General features: G+C 41.4%; 1 protein-coding gene across 3 annotated transcripts in view; it reads right to left on the reverse strand.

Moving 5' to 3' along the window:
* The window catches only part of tbata (thymus, brain and testes associated), a 37,296-nt gene that overhangs the window by 10,400 nt on the left and 5,600 nt on the right, over positions 1–21,296 (reverse strand). Inside the window, exons 1-6 of one of the 3 annotated variants that reach the window (XM_037544060.1) lie at positions 19,255–19,272; positions 19,011–19,106; positions 17,937–18,141; positions 6,137–6,292; positions 3,357–3,451; positions 2,662–2,832 (exon numbers count right to left, since the gene is read on the reverse strand). In XM_037544060.1, the coding sequence (XP_037399957.1) occupies positions 2,662–2,832; positions 3,357–3,451; positions 6,137–6,292; positions 17,937–18,138 (624 nt within the window). In that variant the 5' untranslated portion in view covers positions 18,139–18,141; positions 19,011–19,106; positions 19,255–19,272. Of the gene's footprint in view, positions 1–2,661; positions 2,833–3,356; positions 3,452–6,136; positions 6,293–17,936; positions 18,142–19,010; positions 19,107–19,254; positions 19,273–21,296 lie in introns of those variants that run through there. The other 2 variants (XM_037544059.1, XM_017720275.2) reach the window with 2 other exon arrangements.

Here is a 21,296-nt window from a genome sequence, read left to right on the forward strand (position 1 = left end):
AGTAAAATTGTGCAGCAGAGAGGAGCAGCTTTGGGATGCAGGTCATTAATTCTGCTCTCCAGCTTTCTGTGCTTTAGTCTGGTGTGGAGGGACAAGCTGGGTCACGCACGTGGCACTAGAGGGAGATTAATGGGTCAAGTGAAGAGCACAGGTGAAATAATAATATAGAATATATAAAATCTGTTCACAGCGGTGCAAACTCCTTCACACGCTCTCAAACTGCAGACAAGATGAGGACTGAGGAGAGGACAGAACCAGAGAGAAACAGGTTTGTTCAGGTGCATCAGTTAGAGGGTTAATGTGTGTTCAGCTCAACCAGTGGTCATACAAGTAAAGGTGTGTTCAGGTGGATCAATTAGACTGCAGGTAAAGGTGGAGGTCTGTGTGCTGCACATCTGTGTGCAGGAAAGTATGTTCAAGTAAAGGTGCGTTCAGATGAATCAATTAAAAGACAGGTAAAGGTGCGTTCAGATGAATCAATTAAAAGACAGGTAAAGGTGTGTTCAGATGAATCAATTAAAAGACATGTAAAGGTGTGTTCAGATGAATCAATTAAAAGACATGTAAAGGTGCGTTCAGATGAATCAATTAAAAGACAGGTAAAGGTGTGTTCAGATGAATCAATTAAAAGACAGGTAAAGGTGTGTTCAGATGAATCAATTAAAAGACAGGTAAAGGTGCGTTCAGATGAATCAATTAAAAGACAGGTAAAGGTGCGTTCAGATGAATCAATTAAAAGACAGGTAAAGGTGTGTTCAGATGAATCTATTAAAAGACAGGTAAAGGTGTGTTCAGATGAATCAATTAAAAGACATGTAAAGGTGCGTTCAGTTGCATCAATTAAAAGACAGGTAAAGGTGTGTTCAGATGAATCAATTAAAAGACAGGTAAAGGTGTGTTCAGATGAATCAATTAAAAGACAGGTAAAGGTGCGTTCAGATGAATCAATTAAAAGACAGGTAAAGGTGTGTTCAGATGAATCAATTAAAAGACAGGTAAAGGTGTGTTCAGATGAATCAATTAAAAGACATGTAAAGGTGTGTTCAGATGAATCAATTAAAAGACATGTAAAGGTGCGTTCAGATGAATCAATTAAAAGACAGGTAAAGGTGCGTTCAGATGAATCAATTAAAAGACAGGTAAAGGTGTGTTCAGATGAATCAATTAAAAGACAGGTAAAGGTGTGTTCAGATGAATCAATTAAAAGACAGGTAAAGGTGCGTTCAGATGAATCAATTAAAAGACAGGTAAAAGTGTGTTCAGATGAATCAATTAAAAGACAGGTAAAGGTGTGTTCAGATGAATCAATTAAAAGACAGGTAAAGGTGTGTTCAGATGAATCAATTAAAAGACAGGTAAAGGTGTGTTCAGATGAATCAATTAAAAGACAGGTAAAGGTGTGTTCAGATGAATCAATTAAAAGACAGGTAAAGGTGTGTTCAGATGAATCAATTAAAAGACAGGTAAAGGTGCGTTCAGATGAATCAATTAAAAGACAGGTAAAGGTGCGTTCAGATGAATCAATTAAAAGACAGGTAACGGTGCGTTCAGATGAATCAATTAAAAGACAGGTAAAGGTGCGTTCAGATGAATCAATTAAAAGACAGGTAAAGGTGCGTTCAGATGAATCAATTAAAAGACAGGTAAAGGTGTGTTCAGTTGCATCAATTAAAAAACAGGTAAAGGTGCGTTCAGATGAATCAATTAAAAGACAGGTAAAGGTGTGTTCAGATGAATCAATTAAAAGACAGGTAAAGGTGTGTTCAGATGAATCAATTAAAAGACAGGTAAAGGTGTGTTCAGATGAATCAATTAAAAGACAGGTAAAGGTGTGTTCAGTTGCATCAATTAAAAAACAGGTAAAGGTGCGTTCAGATGAATCAATTAAAAGACAGGTAAAGGTGTGTTCAGATGAATCAATTAAAAGACAGGTAAAGGTGTGTTCAGATGAATCAATTAAAAGACAGGTAAAGGTGTGTTCAGATGAATCAATTAAAAGACAGGTAAAGGTGTGTTCAGATGAATCAATTAAAAGACAGGTAAAGGTGTGTTCAGATGAATCAATTAAAAGACAGGTAAAGGTGTGTTCAGATGAATCAATTAAAAGACAGGTAAAGGTGTGTTCAGATGAATCAATTAAAAGACAGGTAAAGGTGTGTTCAGATGAATCAATTAAAAGACAGGTAAAGGTGCGTTCAGATGAATCAATTAAAAGACAGGTAAAGGTGCGTTCAGATGAATCAATTAAAAGACAGGTAAAGGTGCGTTCAGATGAATCAATTAAAAGACAGGTAAAGGTGCGTTCAGATGAATCAATTAAAAGACAGGTAACGGTGCGTTCAGATGAATCAATTAAAAGACAGGTAAAGGTGCGTTCAGATGAATCAATTAAAAGACAGGTAAAGGTGCGTTCAGATGAATCAATTAAAAGACAGGTAAAGGTGTGTTCAGTTGCATCAATTAAAAAACAGGTAAAGGTGTGTTCAGTTGCATCAGTCAGAGGGCAGGTAAAGGTGAGGTCAGGTGGATTAATTAAAGGGCAGGTAAAGGTGTGCATCAATCAGAGAACAGGAAAAGGTGTGTCAGAAGACAAGTTCAAGTGAATCAGTAAAAACAGAAGAAAAGTGTTCAGCAGAATCAGATCATGTTCAGGTGTGTTACCCTGAGCTCCTGGCCTCCCAGGCTGGTAGTCTGAGGTCTGTGTGTTGCTGTGCGTCTGTGTGTAGCCGGAGTGTCGCGGCGTTTTGCTCCCCAAGAGGATGGAGGGATGATCCGGCCTGTCTGAGCTGAATACTGAGTCTTCCTACGGGGCGGTTCCTCCTCTCTGGAACTCTACAAAACACAATGTAATATCACAATCACTGGGCCACTGCATTAGAAAACCAGTGAGTGGAAGTAAAGGAGAGTGTTTCTAATAAAGTGGCCAGCAAGCAGGAGTATAAGGTAGGTGTTTCTAATAAAGTGGCCAGTTATTGTAAGTACAAGGTAGGTGTTTCTAATAAAGTGACCAGTGAGTGGAAGAACAAGATGGGTGTTTCTAATAAAGTGGCCAGTGGGCAGAAGCACAAAATAGCTGTTTCTTATAAGGTGGCCAGCAGAGGGGAAGCCCAAAGTAGGTGTTTCTAATAAAGTGGCCAGTCAGTGTCATCTGATAGCAGCCTTTACAGAGATAGTCTCAGTATGAAAGCAGATGTGAACCTTCCAGGTTTTGTTATCCCATCACTCTCAGTTAAGCCCACCATAAAGCCCACATAAGGGTCTCATTATTCATCCTGTCAGCACTGATAGGTCAACATTATTACTCATCACAAAGTGCTGCAGCATCTGGCTGTGGACATAAGAACTGAGCCGTTTACCTCTCCTTCTCCTCTTCTGCTAGAGCTTGGAGCCGAGAGGCTGATTTTGGTTGCCAGATCCTTCAGCTCTTCCTGCCATGCTTCTGATAGCAGAGCTGTGGGTGAGAAGAGCAACCAAGCTGAGCCTGCATCTTAACTGACTTCATTTCCCCTCTGATTGGATAATAACGCTATATGGGACATTAACCTAAGGTCCTGTGAAATGGTTAATGACACTCACTAAGATTTTGGACTTTTATGATATTAAAAAACACAGTTTACGTCTTTTTATCTCCTCTTTTAAAGAGAAATGTAAAACCGACACACTGTTTAGCTCCATGACCAAATGCAGACAGTGAGATCATTCCACGAAGACAAGAAACACATGGATATTGTATTTGATGCAAATACTGACACTCAAAATGGGAACATTTTTATCAAGACTTATTCGCTTCCAACTCATGCAGGACTCTCGTTCAGTAGTGTCCAGCTGCAGCCCAGCAGGTCAGCCCTCGGGCTCCTCAAGGCCTCAACTTGGGCGACTATCTACGTGGCTATCCTGCTGAAAAAACACCACCACTCAAAAGGTTCTGTTGGTTCCTGGTGGTGACCAATAGTCACTAACGGTAGTCTGTGTTTTCCTGATGTGTTAACATGACAATGTAAAGGATTCTAATGGTTTAATAGGTGGCATCTGGGGCATCTAATCCAAATGGCATCTAAAAGGTGTCCTACAGGAAACTAGTGGTCGCGAATGGAATCCATTAAGCTACTTCCCAATAGAAAGCAAAACCATCAGATTTTAATCCCAGTGGTTCCTATGGTCCTTTATCCGCAGGTAAAACGCCACCTCACATCATCATTAGGTAAAGTGGTTACAGTTAGGATTTACTTTCTCCCCCTGACAGTATTAGCTACTGTAAATTCCCCAGTCGTTCTATAGGAACATTCATTTTTGTGTCCCCAACGTTTACGGATATGATACACTTGAAAAGCACGTTAGGGTTACAATTTATTTATATTCTTAAATGAAACAATATGTTATCTTGAGCCGTCAATTCAGCGATACTGGTTTTAAATCAATCGTGTAGAACTCCAAGCTCTGTCTGCATGTGGCTCTGTCTAAAAGACAGGAGGCTGAGCTGGAGGTGGCGGAGATGAAGATGCTGAGATCTTCGTTGGGAGTGACCAGGATGGACAAGATTAGAAATGAGCAGATCAGAGGGACGGTGAAGGTGGAGCAGTTTGGAGATAAAGCCAGAGAGGCCAGGTTGAGATGGTTTGGACATGTGTTGAGGAGGAATAGTGGATATATTGGGCAAAGAATGTTGGAGATGGAGCTGCCGGGTAGAAGGAGAAGAGGTAGACCTCAGAGAAGGTTTATGGATGTAGTGAAGGTGGACATGGAGATGGTTGGTGTGAAAGTAGAGGAGGCAGTGGATAGGGCAGGATGGAGGCAGATGATCTGCTGTGGTGACCCCTAAAGGGAGCAGCCGAAAGACGAAGAAAGATCTAGAACTCCAAGCACCACAGAAGAGCTCGTCCCCACGGTCGAGTGTGAAAGCTGAGGCCGTATTTTAAGGTAAAATACATTTTTCTGCAGTTTTAACTCCAATAATCTCTACATGACAATGGAATATATGATTTAAATGACAAAGGAAAAAAAAATATTATAAACTATATAATAAAAGTCCCCAGGAGTCGTGTCTCTGGTGTTACTGCATCTCTTATTCGAAATAAAAGTCACACCAATGACGTCACTCTGCCCCCTTTGACCTGTTGTCTGAGGATCTATGAAGAAAAGCTCATGGTGAGTCCACTGTGTCTCTCAGTTCTCAGAGATTCTCTCATTCAGCTCATGATCTCATATGAAGCTTCTAGCTGACGTCACTGGTGTGACTGACTGTATTCTGATGTCATCGTGGAAAAATAGAAACACAAGTGGATTAAATTCCATATTTTAGTGGACGTTCCCTGATGGACAGCGTGTGGTTTGATGTTCTGTAAAATGCACTGATCATTAAAAACGTCTCTGGTGTTTCCTTTATTATGAGGAACACCGATGACGAGCTGTAACACCAGTGACTCCTATAAATGGATAAAAAGGGAACGTTTCTCTAAACCCTGTGACCCTCCTTCTAAATAAAAGGGTAAGCTTTACCACTGGAGAACTTACAATATTCATTACTGCAATTTCTTTCAAATAAAGGTGTTAGTTTTAGTGTTGGAGGCACAGTTGGCTACACTCCTAACCCCATTAGCTACAGTAAACTTCAATACAAATTGTTAGGCTTGGTGTTCCAGCACAACACACACCAACACACCACCACCACGTCAGTGTTACTGCCGTGCTGAGAATGACCCACCACCCCAACAGTACCTGCTCTGTGAGGGTCCATGGGGGTCCTGACCACTGAAGAACAGGGTAACAGAGTATCAGAGAAACAGATGGACTACAGTCTGTAACTGTAGAACTACAAAGTGCAGCTATACGGTCAGTGGAGCTGATAAAGTGGACGATGAGCGCAGAAACAAGTATTTTAGATTTTGACCCTGTGTGTTCGTGTTAGGCATCTGCTGATTGTTGACCATGGGATTCCCTCTTTCTGTCCACGTTCATATGAAGGGAACGGATTGCGTTTTACTGATTTTATGGATTTAAACTGAACCCAAGTGGGACCACCAGCAGGTTGAAGAGCCTCTGCTAATATGGGCGCAACACTGACTACACAACGGCAACATAACTTCAAATGCCCCCCTACACCACCACCCCCCCGCCCCACCCACCCCTGGTCTCTCACCTGCACCATGCTTGACTCCGCTGGCTGTGCTGTAGCTGAGCGGCTGGGTTCGGTTCCCGGAGGCCAGCGCTTGACTCTTGATGAGCGGATGTGGGCACAGAGGAGTGTTGGAGTACCAGTCATCATTCACCGTACACACCGGACTGCCGTTCAGACCTGCACACATCATTACAACCCACCCACACACACACACACAGCGTGCTTCTTCAGACCAGCTTCCACCTGGAGCTCTTTCATCTCCCCCACAGGAGGCCTACAGCACCGCAGAGTGGATCTATACACACCAGCCCAGCCCAGCGCACACAGCATGACCAAAAAACCCACACACAGCCTGGGACTCCAACAGAAAGATAGAAAAGAATACTGAACTTCTTTTCTCCAACTCCACCTTTCCTCCATCAACATGTATACAATACAGCAGGGGCTCTCAAGCTGTTCCCCCTTAAAGACCAACCAACTACTTATCACTCAAAAAGCATGACAGCCTACAGGGAATAATAATAATACATTATAAAAAAAAATATATATATATATATATATATAAATATATATGAATAATAAAGACAATATTGGGCCAGCAACCAGCCCTAATTAACTCTGCTTCCGAATGTTTGGGAAATGTGTGTGAGAGAGTGTGTATGAGTGTATGTGTGTGTGTGTGTGTGTGTGTGTGTATGTATGTGTGTTTTGGTGTGTGTGTATGAGTGTGTGTGTGTGAGAGAGTGTGTATGAGTGTACGTGTATGAGTGTATGTGTGTGTGGGTGTGTGTGTGTGGGTGTATGTACGTATGTATGTATATGTGTGTTTGGGTGTGTGTGTGTGTGTATGTATGAACGTATGTATGTATGTATATATGTGTTTGGGGTTGTGTGTGTATGAGCGTGTGTGTATGAGTGTGTGTGTGTGTGTGTGTGTATGAGCGTGTGTGTATGTGTGTGTGTGTGTGTGTGTGTGTGTGTGTGTGTGTGTGTGTGTGTGTGTATGTACGTATTTATGTATATGTGTGTTTGGGTGTGTGTATGAGTGAGTGTGTGTGTGTGTGTGTGTGTGTGTGTGTGTGTGTGTGTGTGTGTAGCAGACAGAACTTTTACTGCCTACTAGCTACGAGGGAGGACAGCTAAACCAAGACAGTTAAAATGTCCTTGTAAAACAACAAACAGACCAATTAAGAAGTTTGGCTTTAACCCTGACGCAGAGCCTCGGAGCCTCGGAGCCTCTGAGCCTCGGAGCCTCAGCACTGAGTCGCTTTATTAACCCAGCCTCTCATTCACTCCCTTAATTACTGCCTCCTTCATGCAGAGATTCCCACTCTGAGTGCTGCTCTGACTGATTGGGTCCAGTCTGTCTGCATTGCCCGCGGAGGTGCGCATGCATGTCACTCTGACGGATAGACTCTGCTCCCTCAGCGTCGCGTCATTCTTCACTGCACTGCATTCATGAGTGATGGACGGATCCAGTGACAGGCACAGACCTTGACTGGGCTGCTGTACTGCATCATCATCATTCATTAGCTTTAGATACAGCTGTCCTGTCATCTGGACTCTTTTACAGACTGTATGTACAGTAACAGTTTGTACACACCAGATTTAATATGTTTGTCATCGTTTTAAAGATATTTTGTCACTTTTTAGAAATAAAGGTGTTTGATGTAGCAAGTAAGCGTTGTTAAAGGTAACCATTCAATTCTTACTCCATGCAGTCCAATTACGAGTTAAAAGCAGTTCTTCATTTATCTGTCCAGTTGTAGCAGTCTTGGAATTTAGCAACTGAATTCATTCCTGAGCTATTAGATATAAGTCTGCTGATGTGCCCGACTCCTTTGTTATTATGCAATGACTGGTTTTAACAGAGGTGGATGAAGTACACAAACTCTGTACTTGAGTTAAAGTCGAGACCCCCAAGGTAAAATATTCCTCCAGTAAAGTAGAAGTTCCTCCCTTTAGACCTCCACTGGAGTAAAAGTACTAAAGTATTTCCCTTCAAATGTACTTAAGTATAAAGTAAAAGTACTAAAAGAGTAATTCTGGCTCTGATGTCCTGTTATCATTTTTATAACCAGACTGGCTTCATGAACTCATTTCAGGTGAAAGTCCTCCAGCGTCTCTCTTGGTAAACCAGTCTTTTAATAGAACGTCATTAATTAGTGACGCTGACGTCTATTAAAATGATCAGAAGCACAAAACACTGAAGGTAAACAGTTTCCATCAGGGAGAACCGAGTGGCTCTGAAATCACTTTTTACACACAAGCAAAGTTTCAGTTTCAGATTTATTTACAACTTAGTTCCAAGTTTAAGTTGAATAAAAACTGGCTTTAAACTCAGGATCACAGATGAGCTCCTTTACTATGTTGATCTGTAGGCGTCTGTTCATAAACATAAACCAGCCCAAACTCATTTACTATAAAATGAAATGGTGTTTGTAGAAATTCAGAAAAAAGCCGCGTCAGTCTCGACTGCATATGTGGACATATTTCTATATTGAGCTCTATTTACACAAAGTTAGGTTAGTTCATCATTTATGTTGAACAGACTCTCCCAAAGTTTTACGCTGCTGCGCTGACGTTGAACCGCGTGCTGCACTGGGTCGGTATGACCAACAGGTCAAAACCAGCTCTAAACAAAGTGACCGCTGGGCCCTGATTGGTGCTCTGGCTTTGCGCTTCTTTCGTTTTGACATGTTACGTTTTTATACACACAGAAACCAAAAGGAACGACAGATTTCTCAAAATGTAGGAGGAAAAAGTCGGATATTAGACTCTGAAATGTAGTGGAGTGAAAGGAGAAAGTCGCCCAGAACGGAGAAACTTCAGTACAGATACACCAAAAATACTAAAGTACAGAAACTAATTACATTTACTCAGTTACTCAGATACTCAGTTACTCAGTTACTCAGTTACTCAGTTACTCAGTTACTGTCCAGCGCTGGGTTTTAACCTGAATCTCCTAAAAAGAAAGATTCTCATGGCAGGTTTGACAGCTTCTATAAAACCTATAAACTAATGCCATGGGCCTAATATTCTATTACAGTAAAGATGTCTGCAGTACATCTTGGACATTCTCCATAATCATATTTGAAAGGGGGGGCACCGGAGGGGGGGGGGGGGGGGGGGGTGTTCAAAGTCTGTTCCCTAAGAGATTTTTTAATGTAAATGTATGTTTGTGTGCACATGTGTTAATATGCACATGTTTCCAGTTTTCCATGCTCCAGTTTGCCTCCAGGAGATGCTAAATTGGCCCTAGGTGTGTGTGTGTGTGTGTGTGTGTGTGTGTGTGTGTGTGTGTGTGTGTGTGTGTGTGTGTGTGTGTGTGTGTTTTAATATACATATTTATTTAAAACCCATAAAATGTCATTCACAAAAAAAAGAAAAGCAGCCTGTTTTGAATCACCTGTTCTTGTGATGTCATGAAAACCAACACACTTACACTCTTAAAGGTGGTTCTTCAAGGGTTCTTAAGTAAAGACAGTGGTTCCATAGAGAACCATGAACACTTGCATGCTTAAGCGACTCTTTGCATGGTGGAATCGTTCTTCAGATTGATGGAGAACGTGCTGTTTATTGTTCTATACGTAGCCTTTTTGAAAAAGGTTCTATACAGCACCAAAAGGGGTTCTTCCATTGCAACAAGCTTGACAATAGCAGAACCCTTTTTGGTGCTATTACATAGAACTATATACACAACACAACACGTTCTCCATCAATCTGCCGAAGCATTTCATCACACAAGCAAAGCATATGGTTCCTTAGTAAAGACAAAGATTTTATATAGAACCATGAACACTCACAGAACCATTGGCATGCTTTGCATGGTAAAATAATTCTTCAGATTGAATAGTTCTTCAAATGGTTCTACATGAAACCTTTGTGAAAAAGGTTCTACACGGCACCAAATGGGGTTCTTCTATTGTAATAAGCTATAAGGAGTGCTTCTGAAGGAGGCAGCCAAATCAGCCAATCAGATCAGCTCATTTACATATATCAGTCTTAATGGTACAGTAAAAAAACAGCTGTTTAATTTTACAATACAAGGCAGTTTTGGGTCACTGTGCAATTCTGTAAATGGTATTTTCAGTGTCTTCATTATAAATCTAAAGTGTGTAAAGGCGTTCCCAAACTTCTGGCTGGAACCGTATGAGCTGTTTCCTGTGAACAAAGCTTGTGTTCCTGCTCTGATGGCTCTGCTAATTGCAGTCTGAAGAAGTTTCGTGGTCAGGAACACTTCAGAGCCCTGAGTGCTCATTAGCAGTGTGTTGGATACTGTATGTACTGTGCCAATCTCAAATCATTCCGCTTCCCATGATCGTATTCATGGTTAAAAATATCTCCCACCAGTTTTTCTTACTCTAATTCTCCACATTCTAGAGGAAAAACTTGCTACCACTCTTATGGACACATTCAAAAGATGATCAATAGAATTATAACACAGCCACATTAATAAAGATCTATCCCAAGTCCAAATATGAGGATATATGGATCAGGTGGGTACACCCGTTTCCATTGTTACACCACTTTCATTTTCATGTTTAAGCTTCTCCGATTACAATGGATACTCTATACCCATTTCCATGTATAAGGTACAACCATGTCCATAGTTACCCTATACCCTATTCCATGATTACGCTCCAGCCATGTCCATAGTTACCCTATACCCTATTCCATGATTACGCTCCAGCCATGTCCATAGTTACCCTTTACCATATTCCATGATTACGCTCCAGCCATGTCCATAGTTACCCTATACCATATTCCATGATTACGCTCCAGCCATGTCCATAGTTACCCTATACCATATTCCATGATTACGCTCCAGCCATGTCCATAGTTACCCTATACCATATTCCATGATTACGCTCCAGCCATGTCCATAGTTACCCTATACCATATTCCATGATTACGCTACAGCCATGTCCATAGTTACCCTATACCATATTCCATGATTACGCTACAGCCATGTCCATAGTTACCCTATACCATATTCCATGATTACGCTACAGCCATGTCCATAGTTACCCTTTACCATATTCCATGTTTACGCTACAGCCATGTCCATAGTTACCCTATACCCTATTCCATGGTTACGCTACAGCCATGTCCATAGTTACCCTATACCATATTCCATGATTACGCTACAGCCATGTCCATAGTTACCCTATACCATATTCCATGATTACGCTCCAGCCATGTCCATAGTTACCCTATACCATATTCCATGATTACGCTACAGCCATGTCCATAGTTACCCTATACCATATTCCATGATTACGCTACAGCCATGTCCATAGTTACCCTATACCATATTCCATGATTACGCTACAGCCATGTCCATAGTTACCCTTTACCATATTCCATGTTTACGCTACAGCCATGTCCATAGTTACCCTATACCCTATTCCATGGTTACGCTACAGCCATGTCCATAGTTACCCTATACCATATTCCATGATTACGCTACAGCCATGTCCATAGTTACCCTATACCATATTCCATGATTACGCTACAGCCATGTCCATAGTTACCCTTTACCATATTCCATGATTACGCTACAGCCATGTCCATAGTTACCCTATACCATATTCCATGATTACGCTACAGCCATGTCCATAGTTACCCTTTACCATATTCCATGGTTACGCTCCAGCCATTTCCATAGTTACCCTTTACCATATTCCATGATTACGCTCCAGCCATTTCCATAGTTAGCAACAGCTCTGGCAGTAAAATGCCACTAAGTTGGCTTAGCAGTTCTCATTCTGTAGGTGCAGTGCTGCTTCTTAACATCAATGTCTTTAAAATAAATATTCAAATGATCCCCAAAGATTATTAATTCCAGCTCTAACGAGTTAATGCTGGTTATCATACCTGCTGTTCTTTGTTTAAAAGTCTGCAAATCATGCTCTATATTTAACTGTAGTCAAGGTTGCCAGGTTCAGCAAAAATCTGCCTCATTGAGTTTTGCTTAAAAACGCCCAGAAGCTCAAACTGTATAATTTCACCCACGACTGCATTTTCAAACCAGCCCAATTTAGCACGAGAACTGCTAACCCTGCAACCCAGACTGCACCATATACCAAACACTCCCCTGCAAAACCAATGACAGTGATTCTCTGCTCATAACTCGTTTGTTTTACATGAAGAATTCATATAGTGTGTAAATATCACACATGATTGGAATCGAAACGTCAGTAATTCAGATTAAGTGATATTAATCTAAATAGGATAGAAAGTAGGGATGGTTTGTTTCATAAATGGGAATATATATATATTTTTTTGCATCCTCTCACATCCAGCCCTTAAATCAACCCCTGGTTGTGCTGATCATTGGCAAATTGCCTTAATTGTATAATATTGAAAACTTTAATTTCACTGCTTGCTTATGTACTTTTGCTCTTTAGTGTACCTTAAGTTTGGATGGAAGCACATGCTAACACCCAGCTAGCATTGTGGTTGCTTATGGCAGAAGAATTGGTAACACTTTCTGTGGATGTCACCTTTGTAAGCATCTATAAACACATTCATAACATGTTATAATGCATTAATAAGGCATCATAAACATGGCTATAAACATTTATAAAGATGCATTGCACGTTATAGCCATGCTTGTTTTGCATTACGAATTGTTAACATAATACATAAGCACTGTTCATAACACATTATAAGAGCTCATAAGCTGTATTAGTCCTCTCTCAGTAAAGTGGAGCGTACTGGACTAAAGCCTCCTCCAGGGTTCAGACTGAGGCTTCAAGTTGAAGAATTTACTGAAGGATTTACTGAAACACTAAAACACAATAAAGCTCATTACAGGCTTCAAATGTCAGAGTTTAAACTAGAGCAACATCAGAGTTTCACCCAATGTGGGAAAGTCAATGTTCACCACTGTTAATGTGCACCACTGTTAATGTTCACCACTGTTAATGTTCACCACCGTTAGCCTGGCACTGACTTAACACTGCATATCCAGTAGAACAAATTACAATGCCAGCGCTCGACTATCTCACCCCTCCCTCTCCAGGCCAAAGCCCTGAAGATGCAGCTCTAACAGCTCCAGCACTGAGGAATAAAACACTGGAAATCTCAATAAATAAACTTTATATTAGTCTTACCTTTAAACTCTCCAAGCTGGGACTGACTTCTCTGGCACTGACAGTATAACATGTTATTAACACTGCTTATAATGCATTATATTAACAGTTCATAATGTATAATAAACATGTCTATAAAGTGTAATTCAGTGAAATACCTTTTTTATAAATATGTATAAACATGTTTATTGTATCTTATGAATGTATTATAACATGTTATTAATGTGTTTATAGATAATTACAAACGTGACGTTCATAGAAAGTGTTACAGAAGAATCTATTGCCCTTCACTTTTGCTGCATCGTAAAATCCCAACAGATGCAGCTCAAACTATTTCCAGAACCACTCGCTCATTTATGAAAAGTCCATGATCGTCCAGCGCCCGAAACCACACACTCGAGAAAATCCTACTTGATTAGCTTGCTAGCAGTTTGGCCAGGGTCCAGGATTACATAATCCAGCTGTAGAGCCGGTTCATGAGAATCACTCTGGGATACTTACGAGAACCAGAAACAGATTAAACTGCAGTCATAAACTAAAAGCCTTCAGCAGAGAAGCGTGGAGGGTAAATGAGCCGTGACGGCAAATACAAGCAGTAATTCTATAGGAATTATTTCTCACTCACTGCTTATTGGAACAAATGATTTGATTATGATTCGAGTTTGATTAAAAGGTGATGGAGCTGAACGTGTGACACGGTGATGAAGTCCTGCTCGTATATCCGCCGCAGCAGCGACCAGCTCACTTGTTTTACACTTTCCGTGTAAAAGCCACTCCGATCTGACAGACTGAAGTGCTAAGGCATATTAAATCGCCAGTGAGCAGCACGTGGAGGCAGAACCACAAAACTGAGCCACAGATTCCGAAAAAAGGAAACGAGTAAAAGTACATAAATGAGTCAATGTTTTAAAGGTTTTAACCAGGTCGCCTTAAAATTTTGAGTTAATCGAACTTCAAATAATGAATGAACAGAAGGTACAGCATAGACTGTTGTTCTGTTAGCTTAGCATTACATACTGAAGCCCTGAAAAGTAAGACGAGTCTGAGGGCGTCTTCACACGTGGGCCGTTTCAGTGTCCGAAGCACTGAACCATGGTTTTCCAGGCTTATGTGAACACCTCAAACTCGGACACAAAAACGGACGATTTGTGGTTCGGTTTGTAGCTTTGTGAACACAAACTGGCCTCAGTCCACTTTAGCTCCGCTTTGTGGTGAAGACCTGGAGGCTTATCGTACAGGCAGACTTCAGCAGGTAAAAACAGACCATCAAGATAATTTACAAGGTTCCGACCCATTCTTGTTCACACCACAACTCCTTTATGAGCAGTATGGGCAACACTCTCTGACTGACCTTTCGGGTATTGACAGGAACCAGAGGTCACGTCTGGTTACCGCTCTCCTGTCGGCCAGGCTGAGACATGGGCAAAGCTTTCGTTTTTTGGATACTTGGCCAGAGCACAAAAGTTCAAAACATTTCAAGTTTGCATGACCCAAATCTGTATCTGCACCAAACAGCTCATTAAAAATAATGGGTTTGAAACCAAAGTCACAGCTGGGCAACCAGGGTCTTCTCTGTGTGGAGTTCGCATGTTCTCCCCGTGTCTCCAGGTTCTCCGGTTTCCTCCCACAGTCCAAAGACATGCAGTCAGGCCAATTGGACATGCTACATTGCCCCTGGGTGTGAATGTGTATGTATCTGTCTGTCTGTCTGCCCTGTGATGGACTGGCGACCTGTCCAGGGTGTATCCTGCCTTTTGCCCAATGGCAGCTGGGATAAGCTCCAGCTCCCCAGAGGGGAAGCATCATAGAAGATTGCAGTTATATATTATGTCACCCACCAAACCGTTCTATAAACAAATGCATTCATTACCTTCTTCGGCTACGGATTCACTGCAACTTGCATTTTAATTGCAGTGTCAGGAGTGGACAGAAATCAGACACTGGCAGATTATGAAGAGAGGTTTTAATAAAGGGCTTAGACACAAAGGGGCGGTCAGAAACAATCTGATTCAGCAGTAAGGGGGCATAACAAACGACGAAGTAGAAAAACAAGCAAAGATCCAAAACCAGTATATGGAGTCCAAATGTCAAAAACAAGCAACCGTCAAACACGAGAAATCATACAGACAGGGAACGCTTCATAATGCTAGTGGGCTCGTCAAAACTTGGCAAAGGACTAAACCTCAGGGTGAGAATATATGGGCCAATGCACCGGTGAAAGCACTCAATAATCAGGAGACTGTGAGCGGGGGTAAGTCATGTGACTCTGGTGAGGAGTCACGTTTGAATCCGTAGCATTATGGAAAATAGAGTCCTGTTCGGCTTGGGAGCGTGACAAGCGGAGAGATTAATAGTGGAGAGATGCTGGAGAAATTTCAGGCTGCCAGTGATTTCCAAAGCCGTGCTCGTGCGCATTAAACACTTTCAGAATTCAGCCAACTGTACATGACACCCTGCACACTGTACTCAGCAGAGACAGTGGGGATTATTACTCAATGTTTGAAGAGTGAAAGTAAATAAAACTTTGTGTACATTTAACTTGGTATTATTTTTTCAATTTTTCGGAGAACACCGGCCCTAGATGAGGATCAGAGGAACTTTCTCTCCAGGTTAGAGCTAATTTATCTACTCTATGCCAGCATACAGTCATTGCAGCTTGTTTTTTACTGCAAGAAGTCACTTTGTAGTGAGCTGAAGGCCCGAGGCATGTCAGCATTCATTTTCCATTACATTTACACAGAGTAAATTAATGGGAATCTGTGTGGTAAAGCTAGCAACAGGTTACTTGTCCATCATCAATGACATCTGATTATACCGCCATATCATCTAAAATGCTAGAAGACTGGCTGTATATGTGTAGTCAGCCATGTGGTCTTTTGATCCTAAAGCAAAACAAAGGTTTCATTCACATTACATATTAGTTGCAAAAATTTGATATTTTGCCCTAATGTGACTCAGATCTGATGTTTTCAAGGCTGTGTGGACAGAAATCTGATCTTTTCAAATCCAACCTGAGTCACTTTCACATGTGGTCCTAGATCAGATACGTATCCAATTTGTGGCCATGTGACCTTAATGTGGCCCTCAGATCAGAGTTCATGTGCTTTTTTTCCCCCACTGCGTGTGACCATCATTCAGCGTTACCATGGCAACAGCGCCGAACAGGCGTTAAAGCCTGTAAACAGTGGAAAAGCAGCTCATCTCACCGTTTTCTCCTCCGTCTGGCTCTAATAACGAAGCCGAGAGCTGATCAGAGTTAATGATCTTCTCAGCGAAGCTCGTTCTGCTGGTTAGTTTGTGCTGATGATGCAGTGATTCAGTCACGTGACGTCACTGAGCAGGAGGAGCTCATGAGGGTCATTTCAGGCCAGTTCATCACATTAATGATGGATTAGAGTCACTGACCTAAACGAGTGTGGACCATCGAGTCAGAGATCGGATATGAGCAACAAGGCTTGTAATGTGAACGTAGCTAGAATGGACTGAAACAGTTTTGTTTTTCACAAGGCAAAAATAAATCAAACCACAAAATGACAAACTACCTACAAACAAGCCATAATGGGACTAACATGAGAGGTGGTCTGAGTTCATTTGACGTGTTCAGATATGCACAGAAAACTTCAACTCAGACTTCACTTGAGACACAAACAGTCTGTGTGAAAATTATTTTAGTGGCCCCAAAAATAACGACTAAAAAAGGGTTTAAATGCCTTCTCTTTTAAATTCAGCGCTCTCTCTTTTACTGCATTCACATTTATGGCATTTGGCAGATGATCTTATCCAGAGTGACTTACAGTTTGATCATTTTACCAAGTAAGCTAAAGAGTCTTACCCAAGAACTTGTATAGTGTAGGGCAGAGGTTTGGCAACATGGAGCTTCAGAGCCACAAGCGGCTCCTTTACTGCCCTCTTGTGGCTCCACAGCTGAATCAGATCAGTAGGTGATAATAAAATAATCCTCCTCTACAGTAAAATAAAGCTCTGCTGATCCTTCAACACAGTTTACCAGTAAATGGTCTTAAACGCTGGAGTTAATGTAGAACTGCTGATTCACCCTTTAACCCTGAAGATCAGCGCAGACGGCTGGTCACCATAGCAACACAGACTACAGTCTCGCCCAGCTAGTAGCTACGAAACGGCAAAGAGAGAGATTTAAGACAGACATCGATCATTTGGAGACGAATGGACTGATTAGTGTTTGTCACTCCAGCTGGTTTTAATCTGCGATGAGAAACCGTCGAACACTAAAAACTCATGAAGCTGAAGTCGCTTCTCATTCGCCAGCTTCTGGCGTCTCGGGCACCATTTAAGGTGGCACGGGAAAATCAGAACAAGAATCTGGCGAATGAGAAGCGACTTCAGCCTTGCAAAAAATCAAACGTTGAGACATTTTACAGGAAGCTGGTGTAGTTTTGAGGAAAAGTTTCCTGCTGGAGATGCGAGAAAAGCTGCTACCGCTGAGCTGAAGATGAAAGCAGAGGAAAGTAAGTCTGAGTTTTCGTTTATCTGATATTTTAGTGTATACTAGTACTTCAGCCCAGACTGAGATTCTCATATTCACAGCAAAGACGGTAAAATGGACATAAAGTGTTGTGGAGGTCGGAAGTGTTACTCGCTACTCTAGTCCAACCACTAGTCTACGAGCTTGAAGAGCACATACTGGACTCACACTGACTTCCATCTTCTGAACAACAGTGTATCCGGTTTCTGGAGCTGCTCACCTGATATGTGCGTGACCCTGTGGGGGTGGGGGTTGTGTCTGGAGAAGAAGGAGTGGTGGCTGAGCGTGCCAAAGCGAGCGCTGCCCCTGGTGGTCACTCTGGCAAGATCAGAGATGAGCTGAGCCGGATTCTCGAATGGTGTTTTCTCCGGGTTGCTGTGGCTGCAGGACTGGAGCTCTCGCGCCTCCTCACACGACTCCATGATCTACAAAAACACCCAGGGAAGATGTGAAATATGAGAATCACACATTTTAATTTATAAAATTAGGTTTTGTTAGACATTGACTGGTTTTCATATTTAGAAATCGCACATTTGGGGAAAAAGCGTGCTACACATTTATTATTATTCATGACTTAGTTCAATGAAACGAGTGGAGACATTGTGTGAAAAGTGCCGATTCTAAGCTTTCATTCGTGTTTGTGAATAGAGTAGATGTTTTATTAGGGAAACATTTTTTTGATGAAAAGTAATTGGGGGAAAAAAAAAGAAGATGCATTGAATTTTGGCTGTATTTTTGTCAGTTTTTGGTGTTGAAACAAGTGAAATGTCAATCTGTCCATGCATAATGTAAATTGAATTGAAAAGTATTCAAATTCAGTATGTAATTAAGTACTTCTGAACTTGTTATTATTATTTAATAGTATAAAAATGATTGTAAAAAGACCTCTAATGGTAAAAGTCACACAAACTCCAGTCCCGTTTCTCCCCTTAGATTAGAGTCACAACTATTGAGAGCCTTTTAATACAAACACTTTGAAAAATCTTTACAATAATCCAACCTAACAGCTCAATTATTACACATATGCCACACCTAATTGTGCCACTTAATAAAGTGAAAAACAGAGTTTGTCGCCAAGTGAAACAATGTAGAGAGTATAAAACATTACAGATCGTAAACGCTGGTGTTCCAGTTTCCTGACTGCAACACAGTCACTCCATTGTGTTGAATGTAATCTCTTTAAAAGGAGAACCGGGTTCCTCAACAAGCTGCAGCTAAACCCTCAATTATTGCCTTCACTAATTTGTACCATCAGCCTGGAGCAAATATGGAAATATGTTAATATAAAGCTCACCTCCTCTTTTTTCTCCCTCTTTCTGTCTGTTTTCTTCAAGAAGCCTCACTAATCCTCCTGCTGCTGTGTGTTTGCTGCGTTACTAGGAAACCCAGCCTTAACACAAGAAAGAACATGTTCAAAAGGCTCCTGGCACACAGTGGCCCACACAAACAAATCACGACGGATTATCTGAGGAGGGATCAATCGCAGCCAGAGCAGCAGTTCAGTTTCCACAGCAGACGTGCAAAGACAATATCAATACCTGGAACCAGATCAGTAACCAGGGAGAAATGAAGGGTTCGAGTGGGAGGTCATTTAGTTCATTTCCAGCCATTAAGTTCAGGCTAATGATTCCTCAGCAGGCGTTCCTAGGGAGATTAGTGATAATCTGCATGAGGAAAGAGAACCTTACCGTGAAGAAACCGGAGTTTGGGACTGTGTGAGACCTGGTAGACCGTACCTACTTTACTCTTAATGTAAGTCAGTGGAACCAGACGTTTTTCCAAGTCATTCTGGGCTGGGTTTTTTTTTTTTAGTCCATTCATCACAAAGTTTACACACAATGTAAAGAACAGGTTTTTCAAATGTCAAAAACGACAAAAATTGGAGATATAAGGTTTTCTTCTGACAACAGCGATATACATGCTTTGTTACACTAGTATCAAAAAAAAGCAGGAAAATTCTGCTTTCCATAGAAGGAAATTAAGCTCAGAGTAATAAGCCCCGCCCACTTGCAGCACAGTCTGCTGTAAGCCTCTGCCTTTAAAAGTACAGACTGAGCCGTAAAACTGAGCCAATATCAGGTTCAGCTCAGTTTGGTCAGTTTGTCCAGATCAGTATTAATGTTGTTTTGTTCCAGCCGGTCTGTAAAGCTTCTTACAGCCCGTTTAGTTTGGCGAATGGTGTTGGGTTCATTTCTGGCTGATTCCAGGTTGTTCAGCTGTTCTTCTGTCACAGCTGCCGACTGAAAAGCTGCTCAGTGGTGACGACAGTTTGGGAATTGGAGATATGAGGTTTCTTCCGACAACAGCGATACACACACCATGTTACACTCTTACTAAAAAAGCAGGAAAATTCCGTTTTCCATAGAAGGAAATTAAGCTCCACTCTTACATCAGATCAAAGAAAAAGTCCACAAGTGTTTCTGAAAATTAATAAAGAAGAACGTTTGTACTAGAACAAGTCCAAAAGTAGCCTTCTGAGAGGCGGAGTGAGGCCGATTCATCTCTTTACTAAAGAACCACCTTTTAAAGACATTGGCTCTATACAGAATCCTGAACACTCAAAGAACCCTTTGCATGCTTAACTGGTTCTTTGCGTGGTGAAATTGTTCTTTAGACTGATGGAGAATTCGTTACGTGTGTCTATAAAGAACCTTTTTGAAAATAGTTCTGTACAGCAGTAAAAAGGGTTCTGCTATTGTTACGATGTCAAGCTTGTCACAATAGGAGAACCCTTTTTGGTGCTATATAGAACCACTAAGCAGAGCCATTCCCTTTACTAAAGAACGCTTGAAGAATGATTCTTTCTGGTGCTATATAGAACCTCAACATAATCTCCAATCTCAAAGACATTTCATCAGGAAGTATGCAAAAGGTTCTACATAGAACTCAAAGTTCTAAGCAGGGATATTCCCTTTACTAAAGAACCCCTGAAGAATAAAGTGAGTCTCCTGAAAACAGTGGACTCTGTAATAATGACACTAAACAGCGGAGATTGTGTTTTCTGCTTTTTTCAGGACACAACATTATTTTGCACTCAATGGCCTTTTTCCCTGTAAATTAAACAAATAAAGGGTGGTCTCTGACCACTGGACTGTATACATCCAGCTGGTAACTGAGATGAAACAACATGTAATTGCATGAAATTTAGTGCGCAGTTCAGCCTGGCCTGAAGCGACGCGAGTCCTAGCGTCCATGGGGAGCGTGGGAAGACCACACATGAGACTTTCAGCCTCGGCTTGTGAAGGCAGCACCAGCAGCAGCTTCAAAACAAATGGCTGTCTAAGGGGCGAGAGAAAACGAGGGCTGAAGGAAAAAAAGCGGGCAGCGGGGGAGCAGTCCAGAGGAAAAAAACAGTCCAGGGCCAAAGCTGACCGCTGTAGGTCAGTGGAAATTTAACCATAGGCTTTAATCTGCTACTATGAATAGATACACCACTCATACGTTCAGAACCAATTGTCTTTACAGTTTTTGTTTTTGCCATTTTGTTCAATTTTAACATAAAAATATAATCTGCTACTATTAATATCTACAATATCTGTGTAACGCGGCGCGAGGAGGCGGACGCATACGCTGAGATAAG

The sequence above is a fragment of the Pygocentrus nattereri genome, chromosome 13, assembly GCF_015220715.1.
Source record: "Pygocentrus nattereri isolate fPygNat1 chromosome 13, fPygNat1.pri, whole genome shotgun sequence".
Lineage (NCBI taxonomy): Eukaryota > Metazoa > Chordata > Actinopteri > Characiformes > Serrasalmidae > Pygocentrus > Pygocentrus nattereri.